The sequence below is a fragment of the Populus trichocarpa genome, chromosome 13 (genome assembly GCF_000002775.5).
Source record: "Populus trichocarpa isolate Nisqually-1 chromosome 13, P.trichocarpa_v4.1, whole genome shotgun sequence".
Lineage (NCBI taxonomy): Eukaryota > Viridiplantae > Streptophyta > Magnoliopsida > Malpighiales > Salicaceae > Populus > Populus trichocarpa.
In genome coordinates, this window is record NC_037297.2 from 616,366 (window position 1) to 633,280 (window position 16,915).

General features: G+C 38.0%; 3 protein-coding genes across 4 annotated transcripts; 2 read left to right on the plus strand and 1 right to left on the minus strand.

The window, feature by feature from the left end:
- Window positions 1–994: 994 nt before the first annotated feature.
- On the plus strand, window positions 995–5,608 carry LOC7478904 (pyrophosphate-energized vacuolar membrane proton pump 1). 2 transcript variants are annotated; one of them, XM_024583556.2, is made up of 8 exons: window positions 995–1,669; window positions 2,396–2,970; window positions 3,081–3,460; window positions 3,548–3,634; window positions 3,917–4,247; window positions 4,416–4,885; window positions 4,917–4,998; window positions 5,086–5,608. In XM_024583556.2, the coding sequence occupies exons 1-8, from the start codon at window positions 1,447–1,449 to the stop codon at window positions 5,290–5,292; spliced, it is 2,355 nt and encodes a 784-aa protein (XP_024439324.1). In that variant the 5' UTR covers window positions 995–1,446; the 3' UTR covers window positions 5,293–5,608. The 2 variants fall into 2 exon arrangements, with proteins under 2 accessions (XP_024439324.1, XP_002318956.1); XM_002318920.4 differs by having other exon boundaries at window positions 997–1,669; window positions 4,416–4,826; window positions 4,939–4,998.
- A 1,216-nt stretch (window positions 5,609–6,824) lies between these two features.
- LOC7478905 (calreticulin) lies at window positions 6,825–10,455 on the plus strand. The gene is made up of 14 exons (XM_002318921.4): window positions 6,825–6,989; window positions 7,709–7,816; window positions 7,924–8,116; window positions 8,199–8,457; window positions 8,575–8,631; window positions 8,730–8,777; window positions 8,872–8,958; window positions 9,047–9,104; window positions 9,192–9,259; window positions 9,334–9,429; window positions 9,515–9,562; window positions 9,917–9,946; window positions 10,027–10,119; window positions 10,212–10,455. Exons 1-14 carry the CDS (start codon window positions 6,902–6,904, stop codon window positions 10,221–10,223), a joined length of 1,245 nt encoding a protein of 414 aa, XP_002318957.1. The 5' UTR covers window positions 6,825–6,901; the 3' UTR covers window positions 10,224–10,455.
- Window positions 10,456–11,252: 797 nt separating this feature from the next.
- LOC7478906 (histidine kinase CKI1) lies at window positions 11,253–15,717 on the minus strand. The gene is made up of 7 exons (XM_024583555.2): window positions 15,309–15,717; window positions 14,978–15,199; window positions 14,193–14,849; window positions 13,624–13,999; window positions 12,957–13,531; window positions 11,735–12,877; window positions 11,253–11,615 (listed from the first exon to the last, which is right to left on the minus strand). The coding sequence occupies exons 1-7, from the start codon at window positions 15,378–15,380 to the stop codon at window positions 11,403–11,405; spliced, it is 3,258 nt and encodes a 1,085-aa protein (XP_024439323.1). The 5' UTR covers window positions 15,381–15,717; the 3' UTR covers window positions 11,253–11,402.
- Between the last annotated feature and the right edge of the window lie 1,198 nt (window positions 15,718–16,915).

The following is a 16,915-nucleotide window of genomic DNA, read 5'->3' on the forward strand; positions in this document are numbered from 1 at the left end:
TATTCAAACAATAATCTAACCTTAATTACTAAGAACGGGGAGTAATTAAAAGTACATGTCTTCATTAACAAGTCACACACTACTTTGTATTAATTAAACCCACATGCTTGACTTTGAAAATCTTTGATCCTTTATTATATTTTAATGTTAAATGTTACATTATTAGGCCAAACAAAGACTAAAAACATTGTCTCCATTATGCTGATTTTTCACATGTTTTTTTTGGTAATAGTCGGAGCATGATGCACTAAAAAATTATATTAAACAGTGGTCAGTAATTTTTTTCTTTACTTCAAATTAATTTATTTTAGTGTTTTATATTGTTTTAATATGCTAATATCAAAAATAATTTTTAAAAAATAAAATATATATTATTTTAATTTATTTTCAAACAAAATATACTTTAAAAAATAACCGTTAAGATATTCTCAGACATCCAGAAAAACCAAAATTACCTGGCCAATCTACAGTATTATTGACTTCCCGGTATGATGGCTGAACGTGAACATCCCATTCTCTAGACAAAAACTCTCTTGCCTTGGTGATTAAGACTTCATATATATGTTACTTATACCACACGAATCATCAAAGAATTTAATGCCACCCGAAAAGAAGCCTTGTCACACGTACAAATTAATTTCCTTGAGGATATAAAATCCTTTATATAATCACAACATGGACTAAAATTAACTATATATTAAAATATACACACACATACAGGTGATGTGAGTGACTTGGTGGTTAAGAACTTAGTTAAGATGAAAAAAAATGAGTATTCGAAGCAAGTCTTATCTTGCAAAAGAGGGTATGACTGGATTGGATGTTCATAGTCAGGTCAAATTATTTTTCAAATCTTTAATTTTATCAAAGAAGTGACTTTGTGATGGTAAGACAATCGTTGTTAAACCCGGTTATTCTAGAGAAATTAGGATTGTATATATATATATATTTTTTAATTATATAAAATATTAATAATTAAAATATAATTAACTTGGTTCCTCAAATGGGATTTTAATCTTGTGTTCTTTTTCTGCCCTTGTCCAAACTTTGATGAGTTACCAGTGCTCATCTCATCTACAAAGTGACAAGACTTTAAACAAGGCATATGACAGCAGCGGCAGCTGGCACATAAGAATAAAGACAGCACTGACAAGACTTTAAAACGGTTAATCAAATCAACTGGTTAACAAAATCCAACGTTTGGAAGAATCCCTTTTGTCTAACCTGTCGATCAAACCTACCAGTTTTCTTTCCTTTTCAGATTCCAAGGACCAACCAATCAAGGCTTCTACAGATATCTTTTTGGATAATCTACATTCTCTGCCAGTAGTTTATACTTTATAGGTCAGTGTTCCAAAACTAGTTCTTGTTCTGTTTGCATTTGTGCTGGTATAATTCTACACACTGCTGAAGAAACTGAGGTGAGAGGTAGTGAGCCATTTACAAATGGGAATGTTGAGTGAAGGCCTCACACAGGTATTGATACCTGCTGCTGCTCTGGTTGGGATCGCTTTTGCTTTGCTTCAGTGGTATTTAGTGTCAAAGGTGAAGGTTTCTGGTGATTCTAGTAATGGTTATAGTGGTAAGTTAATTGAAGAGGAAGAAGATGGTATTGATAGTCTTGAGGTTTCTATCAAGTGTGCTGAAATCCAGAATGCCATTTCTGTTGGTAATCTCTCTATCTCTGCTTGTGATTCTTGATTTCATGGAGTTTAATTTGATTATATTATAGACCAAAGAAATTCTTCTGGATGGTTTTTTTTTCCTGATAAAATATTTTATTTAGTTTAGGATGTTGAGTTCCATCATCTCTCATGCTAAAAAAGAAAGAATATTATGCTAGGGTTTTTATTTTCTGAATAAAAAAATGGAATGTTTTTGTCTGTTATGCTTTCTGGGTTTGATTTTGCTGGTGCTTCATAATGTATGTTTGCATGTGTCTGATTCTGATTTTGTCTTCTCTGGTTATTCTTTGGCTAGTTAGCAACAACTTCTCTGTCCACTGTAGGCCAATAACGTTGATGATCATCTGGATGATGAGCTCCTTGGCTAAATATATGGCAAAAATAAGCCTTTTGTCAATTTGGGATAGGCAACTTGGAAAGTTGAAAGTTTATCTTTGTTGACTCTTTGGATTGCCCTTCAAGTTCTGTGTTTTCTTGTTTTAAAGGCATATGCCAATTTATTGATGCCCTGAGTGCTGACACTTGAATTATAACTGGAAAGAGTATTAGCCAATCATCAGCATGCAGGTAGTGTCTACAGTTCAATTGCACAGGTTTGATCCATCCTTTGATGGCTTTTAGAGCTTTTGGTAAAGTATATAAATGTTCTTGCATTGATGAGGAAACCATTTTGAGAATTGTGATGTTTATTTGACCTGATTTGTTGTCAGGGGCAACCTCGTTCCTGTTTACTCAGTACAAGTACCTCAGTGTCTTCATGGTAGTTTTTGCTGCCATCATATTCTTCTTCCTTGGTTCAGTTAAGGGATTCAGCACCAAAAGTGAACCTTGCACGTACAGCCAAGGGAAACTTTGTAAACCAGCTCTTGCCAACGCTGCCTTTAGCACACTTGCTTTCTTGCTTGGTGCTCTTACTTCTGTCCTCTCAGGCTTCTTAGGCATGAAGATCGCAACCTATGCCAACGCCAGGACAACTCTAGAAGCAAGGAAGGGTGTAGGAAAGGCCTTTATTACAGCTTTTCGCTCAGGGGCAGTGATGGGTTTTCTTCTTGCTGCAAATGGCCTTTTGGTGCTCTATATCTCCATCATCTTATTCAAAATCTACTATGGAGATGACTGGGAAGGACTTTATGAGTCCATTACTGGTTATGGCCTTGGAGGTTCATCAATGGCACTCTTTGGAAGAGTTGGAGGAGGTATATATACAAAAGCAGCTGATGTTGGGGCTGACCTTGTCGGAAAAGTTGAACGGAATATCCCTGAAGACGATCCAAGAAATCCAGCTGTAATTTCCTTGACCTTCTATAAAACTCCTTGACTGATTATCATGATCAAAAGTTCATCCTCTGTGCCATTAACATTGATTGGTTGCAATGGTTGACGGTTTTATTACAGGTTATTGCTGATAATGTGGGTGACAATGTAGGAGACATTGCTGGGATGGGGTCTGACCTATTTGGATCTTATGCTGAAGCCTCCTGTGCAGCACTTTTTGTTGCTTCAATATCATCCTTTGGTATTAGCCATGACTACACAGCCATGTCCTACCCGCTGATTATAAGCTCAGTTGGAATTGTGGTTTGCCTGATAACTACACTTTTTGCAACTGATCTCTCTGAGATCAGGGATGTAAGTCAAATTGAGCCATCATTGAAAAGGCAACTCGTTGTCTCAACGATTCTGATGACTGTTGGGATTGCCATGGTCAGCTTTTTCGCTTTGCCATCAGAATTCACTCTCTTCAATTTCGGAACCGAGAAGGCTGTCAAGAACTGGTATGCTACCCACCAAAAGTCTATTGCCTTTTTCCCTGGAATATTTTGTAGGTTCCATTTTGTTGATTGAAGTACATATTACTGCAGGCACCTTTTCTTCTGTGTCACCATTGGCTTGTGGGCTGGACTTGTGATTGGATATACAACAGAGTATTACACTAGCAATGCCTACAGGTTGGTTATCATCTTCAAGAATCTCATTATCTAGCAAGTAGCCCTTCTTTTAGACTTGTAAATTGCTGCGTATAGTTGTTAGAATCACGGCTTTCAGGAAATACAAAACCTTTTATAATTCATTGCCAGTGTCAGAAAATAGTATAATGATCGAGAGTATGTGACCCTGGGATTGGCTTATAAAGTGTTTCTTCTGTTAAAAAATATTCACCTGAGTGTTTCTATATTTTTCAAGGTCTTGCTTTAAATGCTTTGGATTTATGTGCATGTTGGATTCTGCAGTCCCGTGCAGGATGTAGCAGATTCTTGCAGGACAGGTGCTGCGACGAATGTGATTTTCGGGTTGGCTTTGGGATACAAATCTGTCATCGTTCCAATATTTGCCATTGCCATTGCTATCTATGTTAGCTTTAGCCTGGCCGCCATGTATGGAATTGCTGTGGCTGCTTTGGGAATGCTCAGTACTATTGCCACTGGTCTTGCAATTGATGCTTATGGGCCCATAAGTGATAATGCTGGTGGTATTGCAGAAATGGCTGGCATGAGTCATAAGATTCGTGAAAGAACGGATGCTCTAGATGCTGCTGGCAACACCACTGCTGCAATCGGCAAGGTAGGGCTACTAATCTGTTCTTTAACTGCCAAAATGCCAGTGACTCTTTGATTTGTTTTCCATGTTAGATCCCATGGGCTTGTGTTGTTTCCATAAGGACTCCTGCCACCACTTGATGATCTCAAGTCGCACTAAATCCTTGTAACGTTTTGCTGCTTCATGCCCCAGGGTTTTGCTATTGGATCAGCTGCTCTTGTTTCCCTTGCTTTGTTTGGTGCCTTTGTCAGCAGGGCTGGCATCAATACTGTCGACGTTTTAACCCCCAAGGTCTTCATTGGGTTGATCGTTGGGGCTATGCTTCCATACTGGTTCTCTGCCATGACAATGAAGAGTGTGGGAAGTGCAGCACTCAAAATGGTCGAAGAGGTTCGTCGACAGTTCAATACTATTCCAGGGCTTATGGAAGGTAGAGTCAAACCAGACTACGCAAACTGTGTCAAGATTTCAACTGATGCCTCTCTCAGGGAGATGATCCCACCTGGTGCTTTGGTTATGCTTACACCACTTATCACCGGAACCTTATTCGGAGTTGAAACTCTTGCTGGTGTTCTTGCTGGTTCACTTGTTTCTGGTGTTCAGGTGTGTTCTCATTGTTCATCTCCCCTAACAGAGCTATGTTACTATAGAACCATAGAAAACTTTGCTGGTGTTCAGAGTTAAGCAGAGTGTCTTTCTGTTCTCCTCTTATCAGGTTGCCATTTCGGCCTCTAACACCGGAGGGGCATGGGATAATGCCAAGAAATACATAGAGGTAAGAATTTTCGTTCTTGCAACTAAAACCAGTCTGCGAGATTTCTTAGCTATGTTGTGTCTGATCCTGGATTGCAATGTGGTTTAGGCTGGTGCATCGGAGCATGCAAAATCGTTGGGTCCAAAGGGTTCAGATGCACACAAAGCTGCTGTCATTGGCGACACAATTGGAGATCCCCTCAAGGACACTTCAGGCCCATCACTTAACATCCTGATAAAGCTGATGGCAGTTGAGTCACTAGTTTTTGCTCCATTCTTCGCCGCTCATGGAGGTTTGCTCTTCAAATTTCTCTAATCGAGACCATCAAGCTGTCAGGATTATTCAGGTACATACGTTGATCGCTGGTGAAGCAGCATCATCACCTAATTGAGCTCTCCTTGTCTGGTGATGGAGCAAAAATACATATATGGCTTTGATACCGCAATTGAGAGAACTTCACAATAATTGAACAAGTTTCTAGTGTACATTAATTTCTTGTTTCATGTGTAGAATTCTGGTGATATTGTCTTCACCCTATCAACAATGTGCACATGAAGAGTCAAGCATGACTACTTCTTCTTAAATAATTTTATGTCTACTTGAAATAATAAAAAAATAATTTTTATTTTAACTCTCGCGCAGGACATCAAAATGAAATCACAGTTACAAAACCAAATTTAAATTTTGACTCGATCCGAACCAGATTAATGGGTTGTTGACGAGTTAATTCAATATTTTTTTTATCAAAAAAACATAGTTATTTAAAACTAAAATTCGATAAAACCATGCATGAAACTACATTATTGGACTGAAGCAACAGGCTCATCCTACAAGAGACAGTCAGTGGAGGTTGCTGTGGATTTTAAAATGTAGAACATGGAAAACTTCATCAGCAAATTTGGAAAGAGGCTGGCCGACTCTTTGCCAATATGCTACAGAGCATGGAGTGGCTTCCAATCTAAGCATCCAAGGCAGGAAATAAAATAAGTGCCGGAGCCCACCACCAGCTTGGATGAATTCAATGGCCTTCCAAAGTTATCTTACATGGTGGATTTTTTATTGCCTTTTTTATATACTTTCTTAAAGGAATATCCTCTTACCACACAAATGTTAGCATATCCCATTGCATTTGAAAAATTGGGTGCTTTTTGTGGTAAGATTTAAAGGCACCATGGCTTTTGCAATTTGCATGGATTTGGCACTTGGTACCTAATTTTTGATGTGCATACATGAAGATGGAAATGTATTTTTTTTTATTTTTTTAAAAGAATAAAAATAACAAAAATTAAAATAGCATTTAGTTATTTTCTCGAGATTAATAGGATAGAAAAGATATAGACAACGAGATAAAATACACATGTAATATATTTATTTCTAAATAAATGCTTCTAGAGAGATTAATAAGATAGAAAGGATATAGACAATGAAATAGAATACATGTATTCATAATAAATATCTATTTTAAAATTATTTTATAAGCATATTTATTTTTTATTATTATTTTCTAACCAAATATATTTATTTCTAAATAGAAGCTTCTAGAGAGATTAGTAAGCTTTATCCACCACCTAACCAAAACTTAATAAAACTTCAAAAATCCAAACACAAAACCAGATCAAACCTGCTTAACATTAAAAAAAAAAAAAAAAAAACCCTTCTCAATCGGCCCCACTTAATCCCAACCCACCAACCATCACCTGCCACGTGCTTACCTCTAACAAAAAAGGAAAATCCCAAAATCCCACAACAAATTTGCTGCTATTTACCAATCCCTCACTTCCACGTCACTCCAATGACACTCCAAATCCTACACGTCAACTTCCTATTCGTCCACATAACCACGCGGAAATTCACGAAAACGCTCCTCTATAAAAACCCTCCAAGGATCACTCTCCCAGTGTAATCTGCTCCATTTTCAAGTAAAATGGCAAACCCTAAAATCATCCCTCTGATTCTCTTCTCTCTCTTCGCGATCGCATCTGCTAAAGTCTTCTTCGAAGAACGATTCGAAGGTATAATTATACGTAACCGCATAAATCTACCTATTCGTGTATTAGCTAATAAACTTGTGATTTGATCTAGATCGTTGAATTTGCCTCACATTTTGATTTGATTCGATCGGTCTTTTTTTTCGGGTTTCATTTCGGTATTTATCGGCATTTATATAAACGTATAGATGTACGTATTTGTATGCGTATTAATTTAGGAGTAGTGGTTTTAGTGTAGTTAGTGATCTAGATTGGTTTCGATTTGATTGGTAAAGGATCGGTGATTGTGTTTGATGTGTGGATCTGGTGGTTTTGGAGTGGTGACTTGGTTAATTATAGAGTAATTGAGGTTAAAACTGGAATAATTTTGTTTAGATCCGGTACTGTTTTATGGTTCTGTATAGTAGCTGATGATGATTGTGGTGGTTTTATGGATTTTATTGCTGTAATTAGAGCTGCATTTCATGTGAAATTTGGAAGGGAGAAAAGGGAAGGGATTTCGTAAACAAGTATGCGGTGTTATAGTTATTGAACCTTGATATGATGAAAGCAATTGTTGCAATTATTACTGATTTCATTATCTAAAGGTTTGAAGAAATGTGGAATTGTCAAACTCTTGTAATCGGCAAATGATTAGTGGCATGTTTCTTGGGTTCATTTCTAATTTTGCATTGGCATTGTACGATTAAAGTTATGTTTGATGATTGCTAATCTGGTTTTTGTGGTTTCGTGTGAAATTGAAGATGGATGGGAGAATAGCTGGGTTGTATCTGATTGGAAGAAAGATGAGAACACTGCTGGGGTGTGGAACTACACTTCTGGAAAATGGAATGGAGACCCCAATGACAAAGGTATTTTGTCGATGTTTCCAGTGGAATGTTTGACGGTTGAACTCTTGGTGTTTTGAAGTATGTTGAGATTGGCTGGTTGGCTTTATTTTTTTGGCATCTTGATGCAGGTATCCAAACAAGTGAAGACTATAGGTTCTATGCTATTTCAGCTGAGTTCCCTAAATTCAGCAACAAGGATCAGACACTAGTCTTCCAATTCTCCGTCAAGCATGAGCAAAAGCTTGACTGTGGTGGTGGGTACATGAAGTTGCTCAGTGGTGAAGTTGACCAGAAGAAATTTGGTGGTGATACCCCATACAGGTTACTGCTTTTCCCACTGTAATCCTACAGTATTGTTGTGTTAGTCTGAATTGCTGATCTGGCATTTAATGGTTTGTTGCAGTATCATGTTTGGACCAGATATATGTGGATACAGCACCAAGAAAGTCCATGCCATTCTTAACTACAATGAAGCAAACCACTTGATCAAGAAGGAAGTTCCTTGTGAGACTGACCAGCTCTCTCATGTCTACACATTGATCATCCGTCCTGATGCTACATATAGTATCCTTATTGACAATGTGGAGAAGCAAACCGGCAGTTTGTACTCTGACTGGGATCTTCTCCCACCGAAGACAATCAAGGATCCTGAGGCCAAGAAAGTAATTACCTAGCACCCTAATTGCTATATTGTTTAGTTAGTTTGCCTTTAGGTTTTGATGACAGTTAGCTAGTTGGCCTTATGGTTTTGATGACAATGTAACTTCACTGGATGGCAGCCAGAAGATTGGGATGACAAGGAGTATATTGCTGATCCCGAGGACAAGAAGCCAGAGGTAACAGATTAAATTATTTTTGAACTTCGGAGGATGTTTGGAAATGTATAATTGATGTGACCATCTGTGGTTTATGTATTATTTATTTATTTTTGCAGGGTTATGATGACATTCTTAAAGAACTTCCAGATCCTGAAGCCAAAAAGGTAGTTACTAAAGTTCCTGCTTTTCTAATCAGTGTGTTATGAATCTTTGATTTCTGAGAAATAATTTTCTAATTGAAGTGGTTTGCAATTGTAGCCCGAGGACTGGGATGATGAGGAAGATGGTGAGTGGACTGCCCCAACCATTCCTAACCCTGAGTACAAGGGCCCATGGAAGCCAAAGGTTTGTGCCTCTGTGTTTAGTTGAAAGCTTTTGATGTTGCCTTTTGCTTTAGGGACCATATATATTTATAACTCTGCTATTGTTGCAGAAAATTAAGAACCCCAACTACCAGGGCAAATGGAAGGCACCAATTATTGACAACCCAGGTTTGCTTTTGTCTCTTATTGGATTTGTTTTATATTCCCCTAAATTTCCAGTTAAATGGTATTTGATTAAATGTGAATGTTTCGCAGATTTCAAGGATGATCCAGAACTTTATGTTTACCCTGACTTGAGATATGTTGGCATTGAGTTGTGGCAGGTATTTATCTCACCATATCTATTGTCAAATTCTGATCAATCCACTCAGTGACAAAAAACTTTGTTTTATGCCAGGTGAAATCTGGAACCTTGTTTGACAATGTCTTGGTCTCTGACGACCCCGAGTACGCAAAGCAGATGGCTGAAGAAACATGGGGAAAGCAGAAAGATGTATGTGGCTTTTCTCATTGAAGTTAAATCATCCAAAGTGGAGCCTTTTGATGACATTGATTGATGACATTATTGAATTTTGCAGGCTGAGAAGGCAGCATTCGAAGAGGTAGAGAAGAAAAGAGACGAGGAGGTACTTTCTTGGTCTTGTGTTGCATGAAAAATTATGTGGATGTTCTGTAATTTACAGGAGATGTATATTGGTTTGCTTTGCAGATTCAGATTTTTTTTCTTAAATGAAACCATTCTAGATGTGATGTGAGAACGGACTGATTTTATTTATTTTTTTCATGTTGTATCATGCTCCTGTATGTTAAAACTCCTAAAGTAATGTCTTTCGGGGGTGCTTGTTAGTGTTGTTAAGTGGGGCGAGTGCTTTTTGCAGTAGAAAGCTGTTGGAGGACGTTTGCCATTCCATATTACTGCATTAATTCTGTTTCTGGAATTGTACAACTCTTTCCTAACCTTTGAGTTTTGATCATTTCAGGAATCCAAGGAAGATCCAGCTGACTCCGATGTAAGCATACCAACTTCTTGCTAAAACATTTGATATTTACTTGTGTTTCTGGCACTAATTGCACGATCCTGTTTTTTCAGGCTGAGGAGGAGGACGAGGCTGGTGATGCTGAAGGAGAGGATTCCGATGCCGAGACCAAAGCTGACACGGCTGACGATGAAGATGAAGTACATGTAGGTTTTCTTTCCCCTGAAATGATGTGAAATCTAAATTGTGTAATTGGCTGTGCGCTGATCAATTTTCCATGTTTCATATTTGTTTGCAGGATGAGTTGTGATGAGGAAGCTCTCTTGCCAGCAACTCAGTCTAGAGATAAAGCTTGGCACCAAGTGCTCGTAATTTTTTTCCTCATAATTCGTAGTTGTAGGAGTCCGTTCGTTTAGGGAGGGAGGGCCAAAACGGGTTGAGAACCGCGTGGCTGATTGTTTTTAAGTATCCGGGCCTTGAGAAGGAATGGGAACTGTGCTTTTATTATCACATTCATAAAAATAGTTTGAACGTTCTTCAAATCCCCCCCCCCCCCCCCCCCCCTGCTGATGTTCTTTGCATTTTGTTAACTTTGCTTTAGTTTTCTTAAAGCCTAACCAGGCTTGGTGTGTAACAAGGGAGTTGAGGGAGACAGGCCTGTATGAAAATCACTTGGTGGATTAGGCCTCAATGAATATGATTCTATAGGAATAGCTCAATGGACCACTGGTTGTGTTGATGCATGCTCAAATCATCAGTGACGACTGTAGCAACCGAACCTCTTGTGTTGAGACCATATGGAATGTTTCTCGGCGGGGTGTAGAATACTAACTTTAGCGCCATATTTATCACGTCGTTGGTATTTAATTAAATAATAAATAAATAAAATTATCAAATTCAAATCTAATGATGTAATAAGCGTGGTTATTTGTCGATGCTGGTATTGCAGCAATCCTCTGAGAAGTTTTATGGTCATTCAGCATGTAAACTACTAAATAATTAAACCACAAGGGATGAATATAAGTAAGAGATAGTTTAAAAATACTTTTTGATAGAAAAAGGAGTTTTTATTATTTTTTGGTGGGATTTGATTTTCTTTCCCCTTTTTTTTTTTTTTTTGTTGTGTGTCTTGATTGACTACTATTAATATAGACTACTATTAATATACTACTATTAATATAGATTAGTGATGGATATTTTTAAAAAATATTTTTTATTTGAAAATGTATTAAAATAATTTTATTTAGATTTATTTTTTATTTTTAATATTAGTATATTAAAATTATTAAAAAAAATACCAAAAAAACAATATTTTGTAAAGGGAAAGGCATTGCAGAAATTAGTTTCAAAGCATCCCATCTTTTTCCAGAGCTTATCTATTGCAAAATAATGAATACGAAAGGGAGTGGTAGTAGTGATTAAAAGAAGAAAAAACAAGAAAAGTTGCAAGCTGCTGGTGCTAATGAATAACTCTGAAGGCAGCCAGGTCTCACTCATTAACAATCGATAGGATAACCTCCAGCATCTTTCTCTCTTCCAAGGGTTTGGTTAGGTGGAAATCCATTCCAGCATCGAAGACTTTACTTGTTTGCTCTGGCATCGCATGGGCAGTTAATGCTATGATTGGTATATGAACGCCACTATATTGTTCTTCCTCCATTCGTATCAACCTTGTTGCCTCAAATCCATTCATTACTGGCATCTATATTTTCATCCCCCACCCCCCCCCCCAAAAAAAAAAAAAAAACCGGCAGTGAAATGAGTTTTGAATTATTGCAATTGATAATTGTATTTGTGGAATAAAAGTTGATGAATCCATACCTCACAATCCATGAAAATGATATCATAAGGGAGAGAGATTGAATCCCCTTCCTTCTTTTGATCACTTAATGATTTGCTGACTTCATCGAAGGCCTCTTTTCCATTTGTGCAGACTTCAACACTTGCTCCAAGTTTTTTCAGAACTGAACTGGTTAATCTCTGCAGCAACATGGAATCTTCAACAACCAGGACATTCTTTCCATTCAAGGGTTTGGAACCAGCTTCTACGGTGGGTTTATTCGCCGTTGTCGGTTGGAGTGAGCTGCTCTGAGGTGAAGCAAGGTCTAGCTCAATGATCTCCGAGCAAGACAAGTCATTCGAAAGATTAGAATCTGCACAATCCTGGACTTCTTGAACCGTTGTCCTCCTTGTGGACTTTGAGAAGTTGCAATGAGATGCACCCTTGCGTTCCGGAAGCAATGATAGGACTTGACTTAAACATGAACCATGAAGTGGTTTGTGTAACACATAATCGCCTTCTGCGGTTACCCTATCCTTCACCTCATCGCTTGAATGTCCCATGATTGGATCCTCCAACCAAACAACTTTGCACAAAGACTTTCCAATGTCTTTCCGAAGGTTAGCCAGGATGTTTTGGAAGTTAGGGTAACTAGTAGCTTCGTTGACATCGATCACGAGCAGTATGATGCTTGATGAACTTTTGGAGTTGGTCTTTTTGTAGTGCGGTGTAATGTGATCACCTTCATCCTTGATGTTTAGAGATCCATCGAGTGATCCTCGATCGGAGTTGGTGGATGCAGACTTGCTCAAGTAATCATCTAAAGTGTTTTCTGGTTTTCCTGAGATGAAATAAGAAAGGTCTAGCTTGCGCTTAACCTTCTCGAGCTCTAGCTGTAAATTCATCACCTGCTTAATTATTGTCACCTTAATGTTCAAGCGCTCAATATACTTCTTCAAGACCTTTCTTCGTTCTTCACCAGGAATGAAGATTATGACATGGGACCCTTCTGGTTTTGGTGACATGAATGGAAAGTGTTGATGAAATGCACTCGAGCGGCGATCTTCTTCTGGTTCGGCTGATTTGGGTTCGACAGAGGAAAGAAAAACATTGAACTTGAAGCAAGTGCCTCTTTCTCCAAGCTCTTTCTCAACAATTCTTAACTCTCCTTTCATCACACGTACCTGGAGCACATGTTTAATATAATCAGAAGAATGAAGGAAGGTAAAACAGGTTCTGAAGTAATAATCATCTTTTTCTTACCAAAGATTGGACAATGCCAAGTCCCAAACCAGTTCCTTCCTGTCCTGTAGCTGTTTCCTTAACTTGAACATAGTCTTCAAAGAGGGATTTTTGCTTATCTTTAGGTATTCCTTTGCCTGTATCATCCACCTCAAATTCAAACTCCACTTCGTTGGGATTTTCTTCAACGGTATTGAGAGCATCAAGATCATTGAAGCTATCTTGGTTCTTGTAGCAAAACCGAGATAGAAACTTCATCACAGTTGTACGATTAGAAGCAATGATCTCTTTTCTAAAGTTTTTCTTCTTAACCACAGTACGAATCGAGACATGACCTTCTGACGTAAACTTTATTGCATTATTCACCAAGTTGCACAATATCTGTTTAAGTTTTAATCGATCGCCTCTCACATTAGCAGATTTGAGCGTAGAGCCATCACAGGGATCTAGCACAATGTCTATGCCTTTGTTCATTCCCAAAGGATAGAACATATCAACTACCTCCTCAAGGAGTTCGGCCAAGTTGAAATCTTCTATTTCAAGTGATGTTTTCCCTGCTTCAATTTTACTCATGTCCAGAATTGAGTTCAATATGCCTGAGACAACATTTTTTAAACAAAAAGTTAAGAAATTTATGATAAAGTTGGACTCCAAAGGTAAAGATTGAAAGAAGATATTGCTAACTAACCAAGAAGGTCCTTCGTATGATTTTCTAACTGTACTAATTGTGCCGCTAACTTAGATTCTGGATTAGCCTCTTCCTGGCAAAAATGTATTGAAGCTCTTACAGCTGCCAGAGAGTTGCGAACATCATGATTTGCACCAGCAAAGGCCTTAGTTTTGTTCATGCTCTTGCGCTCCGCTTGTTGAGTTGCTTCTGTCTGTTTTATCAGGGAAGCACATAGAAACATCTCGCGATTTGTGGCTCTTGCAGTCAAGAATAGGTAGGTGCAGAGGGAGATAACAATGAAAATAAACACAAGGGCTAGAAGCAGGAGTGATAGCATGCTGTTTCTGTGGACGAGGTGCACTAGACCGTTTCTAGGATAAGCCAATACATAAACCTGAAAAGAAATTTTTTTAGTAAGAATTGGACTGGATATGGAGTCTGACAGTTCATTGTTTTCAGCTCTGTGCAGATCTGAAATATGGTGATCGACTTTCAGGTCAGCTTTAAAATGCATACAAGCATCCTAAGGAAATTTATATATCTAGCACAACATACTACAGATTCTGTTCTTAAAGGACTTGACATACCGATTTAAGTCCAGCAATATCAAGAGTGGAGCAGTAAAACATGTACTTGATTCCCACTATCTTCTTATGAAGAGGTCTTAATCTGCCATCCTCAGGATCACATGAGATATTATAGTGACCTAAAGGGTCACCATTTCGCTTCATTGTTTGCACCATAACTGTGTCGTTGTGTATCTCTATTTGACTGTTTGGAAGCTTTGTTTGCACAACAACCTGTCCATTTGCAGTTCCTAAGTGAAAAAACCCTCCATGAAAATCCAGCGCCGCAAAATGATTAATGACCACTTCTACTGGAAACCCAAGGGATACAACACCCCTTCCGTCAACGGCTGCCGTGTTAAGGAATAAGCTATCTTGAGCCTTGTTCCACCCAGTATCCATTGAAGAATGCCCACTTGTGCTATTCAAGGCCTTCTGAAACCAGCTTGAATTTACAGTAACCTTAGGGTCAGAGGCAACTGCATCTCCATATAACTTCCCAGTGTCACGATTTACGGGTTGAGTAAACCACTGCGAGGAAAATGAAGTGTTGGAATAGATTGAAAATGTTTGGTCCTCGTCATTGTAGAAGGAGAATAATAGACCATCAAGTCCAATGTATGAAACTTGTGATAATTCTGGAATCGTCGAAAGTGCTAGGAACAAAGTTGGTGCAACCTGGAAACAAAAACACTACCCATCAGTCACAAAGGGGTTGGTGCGGGATCAAGAAAACACTACTTGCAATTCCTATTCTGCTTAGCTACGCATAGAAATCACATTCCGATGGTTTTGGTCACATTAACCTTAGCTTGAATGGCAATAAATGAAAGCTGAGTTCCATTCAAAGATGAGCTTAAAGCTCTTGCTAAATTTGATGCTGATGAGTTCAGGCGGTGCAGCAGTCCTGCGGTCATCTGAATCTCTGAGAAAGATTTGTTACGCACTCCTTCAGACTCGGACATTACGCGGTTTTTGGATTGCTTAATCATCACACACAATTCTGAGAACATGAAACTTGAAAGAACCTGATATGTTAAACAGGAGTGTAAGTTCTGCTACAAACTTTAAAAGTGGCAAACCATTGAAAAGGAAGAATAACAAAGCAAAATGGTGTGAGCTTGAGGAGGGAATTACTAGAATGATGAGAAAATAAGAAGGCCTAACAATTGCCTTCAGCGATCGAAACCTCTCCGAGTTGAACCTCATTTTTGCAGCTAAATATCTGTGGTCTGATACCTACATTTCAAAGCAACATAGGAAAATTACACGGGTAATAAAACAAATAAAACATTATAGTATTAATTCACTGTATCATCGGAATGATGCCATGGCTAAGCTCTGTCCTTAGTGACATCTACAAGGTTTGAGCATAGTAGATAGCTTCACAAGTAAAATTCCTAATCAATGATTCTGTTTTTTAATTTCGGTTCACTCTTCCACTTGATCACTCAAGAGAAGGATGAGATTTTGTATATCTTTTAAGAACAAAAACCTTTTGCTCCTCTTAAGAAGTACATTTTCTTTACTTGCCTATGGCAGACAGGATGTCCAGTTTTAGCTCAATGGTCCCAGAATCTGGAAACTATAACATGACAGTGCAAGAATGGTATTGAAACTGAGAAGTAAAGCTAGCCTTTCAAGCTTGATTTCTTAACAAAAACAGGGGGGGGGAAGATCAGAAGATGAGACGTAGTTCTCTTAACTATAGAAAGGACTGAAAAAGCTCCAAGTCACAGATGAACAAGTGTCATTTGAAGGTATTGAAAATTGAATGATCACCTGACTTGTAGTGTTGATCAATCAAGAAAGGTCAACTATGGCAGAGTATTTCATTGTGACACAAAAGAAAGAGTGTTCATGCATATGATTTTTGTTGCTGTTGCAGTCAAAGAGAAAGACTAGGAGAATCAAAACTATCTTAGTGAACGTCAGGAAGTTTGTTATTTAAGATAAATGATAGTTTTTAATTTACATAGATTTATTAGCTGTTTTTTTCTCAAATCCAAAAAAAAAAAAAACAATATATATATAATAGTTTTGCAATGAATTCTTGTAAGTTTAAAAATACATGCCTTCTCAAAAATCATTTTTATTTGATTTTGAAATATTTAATAAAAAGTTCTCTCATCTAGAGACATACAGGAGAAAAAGGTTCAGAACTCAAGAAAGAACGGAAAGAATGTCCTGGCTCTGTTCCTTCAACAGTGGGGCAAGGGAATTGCTAGCTTCTCCCATTTCCATTCTGTAGGAACCTCTTATGTATTTGGCTACAATCAACGTGACTGAAGATAAAGCCACATCAGAATTCAGATTCAGGACTCCTTTCACAGGGGACGACGTGGCATTCAACGAAGATAAAATTAGTCTTCTCAGGTCTTAAAGTTATATTTTTAGAGAAATCTAAAAAACAATATCTGGTATTTTTAATAAATTTGAATAACAGTTTTGATCTCCGTTTGAATTTTAAATAGTCTTGATCTCCGTAAAACGGTTTCCCCATAAACTTCTGGAATAAATTTTCTACAAGAGGAATGCCATTTTTTAGTGTCATTTTGGCCATTAAGACTCTCCACCAGTCTCCTTTTAAGAGCACTGTGAATGCACCAAGGAAGCATGCTAAATCTTTCCATGGAAGATCATCAGCGGGATTCTCTCAGGCCATTGGGTTCATCCTAGAACAAAGGGCATTTTCTATTCTATCTTCTTCCAGAACAACTCCATAACCTTCCACTACTCAAAAT